Source organism: Primulina tabacum, chromosome 14 (assembly GCF_025594145.1).
Source record: "Primulina tabacum isolate GXHZ01 chromosome 14, ASM2559414v2, whole genome shotgun sequence".
NCBI lineage: Eukaryota > Viridiplantae > Streptophyta > Magnoliopsida > Lamiales > Gesneriaceae > Primulina > Primulina tabacum.
The window spans coordinates 10,325,793-10,329,512 of NC_134563.1; the positions used below are offsets into that span (position 1 = coordinate 10,325,793).

The 3,720-nt window shown below is 39.6% G+C and overlaps 1 protein-coding gene across 1 annotated transcript; it reads right to left on the minus strand.

The window, feature by feature from the left end:
• Positions 1-208: 208 nt before the first annotated feature.
• On the minus strand, positions 209-2,569 carry LOC142523779 (uncharacterized). The gene is made up of 7 exons (XM_075627510.1): positions 2,401-2,569; positions 2,199-2,265; positions 1,738-2,018; positions 1,389-1,617; positions 971-1,304; positions 399-487; positions 209-281 (listed from the first exon to the last, which is right to left on the minus strand). Exons 1-7 carry the CDS (start codon positions 2,567-2,569, stop codon positions 209-211), a joined length of 1,242 nt encoding a protein of 413 aa, XP_075483625.1.
• Between the last annotated feature and the right edge of the window lie 1,151 nt (positions 2,570-3,720).

Sequence of the window (3,720 nt, forward strand, 5' to 3'; positions counted from 1 at the left end):
CTCGTTGCCCATTCACCTTGAAGGTCCTTCCATCACTGCATTTTAGCTCAATTGCCCTATGAGGGTACACTGTCTCCACCAAAAATGGACCTGACCGACGTGATTTCAACTTACCAGGAAACAACTTCAGACGGGAGTTGAACAAGAGTACTTGTTGTCCTGGTTTGAGCTCCCTTCGTACAATGAGTTTATCGTGCCACTTCTTGGTCTACTCTTTGTAAATCTTGGCATTTTCATATGCATCATTGCGGAACTCATCCATCTCGCTCAACTGCAGTTTCCTAACATCACCAGAAGCTTTCAAATCAAAATTTAATTTCTTCACAGCCCAAAATGCTCTATGCTCCAACTCCAACGGCAGATGACATGCTTTTCCAAACACTAGCCTATAGGGAGACATCCCAATAGGCGTCTTGAATGCAGTCCGATAAGCCCATAACGCATCATCCAACTTCATAGCCCAATCTCTCCGGTTGGTGTTGACAGTCTTTTCCAGAATTTGCTTAATTTCACGATTGGATATTTCAGCTTGTCCATTCGACTGAGGATGATATGCTAGTGCCACTTTGTGCTTCACATTGTATTTAGCCAACAATGAGTTGAAAATTTTATTGCAAAAATGCGTACCTTCATCACTTATGATGGCTCTCGGTGTTCCAAACTTGGTGAAGATGTTCTTGTGGACAAACTTAACTACAACACGAGCATCATTAGTATTGGTGGCAATTGCTTCCACCCATTTTGACACATAATCAACAGCTAATAAAATATAAGATTGACCAAAAGAAGGGGGAAAGGGTCCCATGAAATCTGTGCCCCATACATCAAAAAGTTCCACTTCCAAAATATTTATCAGTGGCGATTCGTGACTCCTAGAAATGTTTCCTAACCTTTGGCACCTATCACATGATTTCACTAAGGTATAGCTATCCTTAAACAAAGTAGGCCAGAAAAAACCTGATTGAAATACCTTAGCTGCAGTTCGTGTCGCTCCAAAATGTCCACCATATGCAGATGAATGACATAGCTCAAGAATTTGGTGTGCTTCAACACCGTCAACACATCTCCTAATCACTTGGTCAGCACATCTCTTATACACATAAGGATCATCCCAGAAGAAAAATTTGATATTATGAAAGAACTTCTTTTTCTGATGGTGGTTCAGATCTGGAGGAAGAATACCACAAGACAAAAAATTCGCAATGTCAGCGAACCAAGGGAGTATTGAACTTACCTCAAAGAGTTGTTCATCCGGAAATGTTTCCTGTATTGCTCCTTCTTCTTTCCTATCCTCTAGCTCAAGTCTTGACAAGTGGTCAGCTACTTGATTCTCACTTCCCTTCTTATCTTTGACCTCGAAGTCAAATTCTTGTAATAGCAGTATCCACCTTATCAAGCGTGGTTTCGCATCCTTCTTGGAAATTAGGTAGCGAATGGCTGCATGGTCAGCAAAAACAATTATCTTTGTGCCGATCAGATATGGCCTGAATTTGTCGAAGGCAAATACTACAGCAAGCATCTCCTTTTCAGTCGTGGTGTAATTTTGCTGTGCAGCATCCATAGTACGGCTTGCATAATAGATTGCCCTAAACATCCTTTCTCTTCTTTGGCCCAATACTGCACCAACGGTATAATCACTTGCGTCACACATCAGCTCAAAGGGCTCCTTCCATTCCGGCACTATCATGATTGGTGTTGTCACCAATGCCTTCTTGATTTTCTCAAATGCCTGCAAACAATCATCATCAAATATGAATGTGGAATCTTTTTCAAGCAAATTACATAAAGGTTTAGTGATCTTAGAAAAATCTTTAATGAATCTCCGATAAAACCCCGCATGTCCTAGAAAGCTCCTTATTCCTTTGATGTTTTTTGGTGGAGGAAGTTTTTCAATTGCAACCACCTTGGCTCTATCCACCTCTAATCCCTTAGATGATACTTTATGTCCCAGGACAATGTCCTCTTGGACCATAAAGTGACATTTTTCCCAATTAAGAACTAGGTTCTTTTCTTGGCATCTTTGCAACACAAGAGATAAGTTATGTAAACAATGATCAAATGAAGAGCCAAATACCGAGAAGTCATCCATGAAGACTTCCATGATTTTCTCCACCATGTCTGCAAATATAGCCATCATACACCTCTGAAAAGTGGCCGGTGCATTGCATAGCCCAAAAGGCATTCTCCTAAAAGCGAACGTGCCATAGAGACACGTAAAAGTAGTCTTCTCCTGATCCTCTGGTGCTATAGCTATCTGGTTATAACCTGAATAACCATCTAAGAAGCAATAATGACAATAACCAGCAAGTCTATCTAGCATTTGATCAATAAAAGGCAATGAAAAATGATCTTTTCGGGTGGCATTGTTCAATTTTCTATAATCCATACAAACTCGCCAACCAGTTACAGTACGAGTAGATATTAATTCATCATGTTCATTTTTAACCACAGTTATTCCACCCTTTTTCGGTACAACTTGTACAGGAGACACCCAATTACTATCAGAAATAGCATATATCACACCAGCATTCAACAATTTAAGCACCTCATTTTTCACAACTTCTTTCATTGCCGTATTAATCTCCTCTGATGATCCACATAAGGAGTATACGACTCCTCCATTAAAATTTTATGCATGCATATAGTGGGGCTAATTCCCCTAATATCAGAAATCGACCATCCCAATGCAGTTTTATATTCCCTCAATACTCTCAATAATTTATCTTTTTCATCAATAGTAAGGGAGGAAGATATGATTACCGGATATGTCGACTTCTCTCCTAAGAATGCATAACATAGGTGGCTTGGCAATTCCTTCAGATCAGGAGAGGGTGATATTACCTCTATTTTCTCTTTGACGTTCAACTCCTCAATCAACACATCCGTTTTCTTTTCTTTATGCAATACTTCAAGAGCCACCAGTTGCTCTTTCACTTCCCATTCGTCTTCACTAACAGCTTCAGCAGCTCCAACCAAGCAACTCTCCAAAGGGTCCCTAGTTCCTGCACAGTCAAAGGATAAACATGAGTCTATAACATCAATGCTTTTACAAGTACTTACCTCATTTGATCCCCTCATGGCATGATAAATATTAAAAATGACTTCTTCTCCACCAACTCTCAAGGTGAGTTCACCCTTATGCACATCTATCAATGCCCTTCCAGTTGCAAGGAACGGTCTCCCAAAGATTAATGAAGCATCATTATCCTCTTCCATATCTAGAATCACAAAGTCTGCAGGAAAAATAAACTTATCCACTTTTACCAATACATCCTCGACGATCCCTCTTGGATATGTAGGACTTTTGTCTGCAAGCTGTAGGGTGATAGTGGTTGGTTTAACTTCTCCAAGCTTCAATTTCCTGAAAATAGAAAATGGCATCAAATTAATACTTGCTCCTAAATCACATAAAGCTTTACTACAATGATAACCACCAATAAAGCAAGGAATAGTAAAACTCCCTGGATCTTTCAATTTTTGTGGTAATTTCTTTTGTAGGATGGCACTGCACTCCTCAGTAAGCTTCACTGTCTCAAACTCTTGCAGCTTCCTCTTTTTAAACATCACATCTTTAATGAACTTGGCATAGTTGGGCATTTGCTCCAATGCATCAGCAAATGGTATATTGATGTGTATCTTCTTAAAAATCTCAAGGAATTTTGCAAATTGATCATCTAAACTCTTCTTTTTGAACCTCTGAGGGTATGGAATGACATGCTT

Excerpts from the sequence above, each read along its gene's own strand:
- LOC142523779 (XM_075627510.1), bottom strand. The coding sequence starts at position 2,569 with ATGAAAGAAGTTGTGAAAAATGAGGTGCTTAAATTGTTGAATGCTGGT. Across the intron at positions 2,019-2,198 it reads TTTACGTGTCTCTATGGCAC|ATGCCAAGAAAAGAACCTAG; the intron begins GTTCGCTTTTAG and ends TGTGTTGCAAAG. Across the intron at positions 488-970 it reads CGACACGAACTGCAGCTAAG|ACTGTCAACACCAACCGGAG; the intron begins GTATTTCAATCA and ends ATTCTGGAAAAG.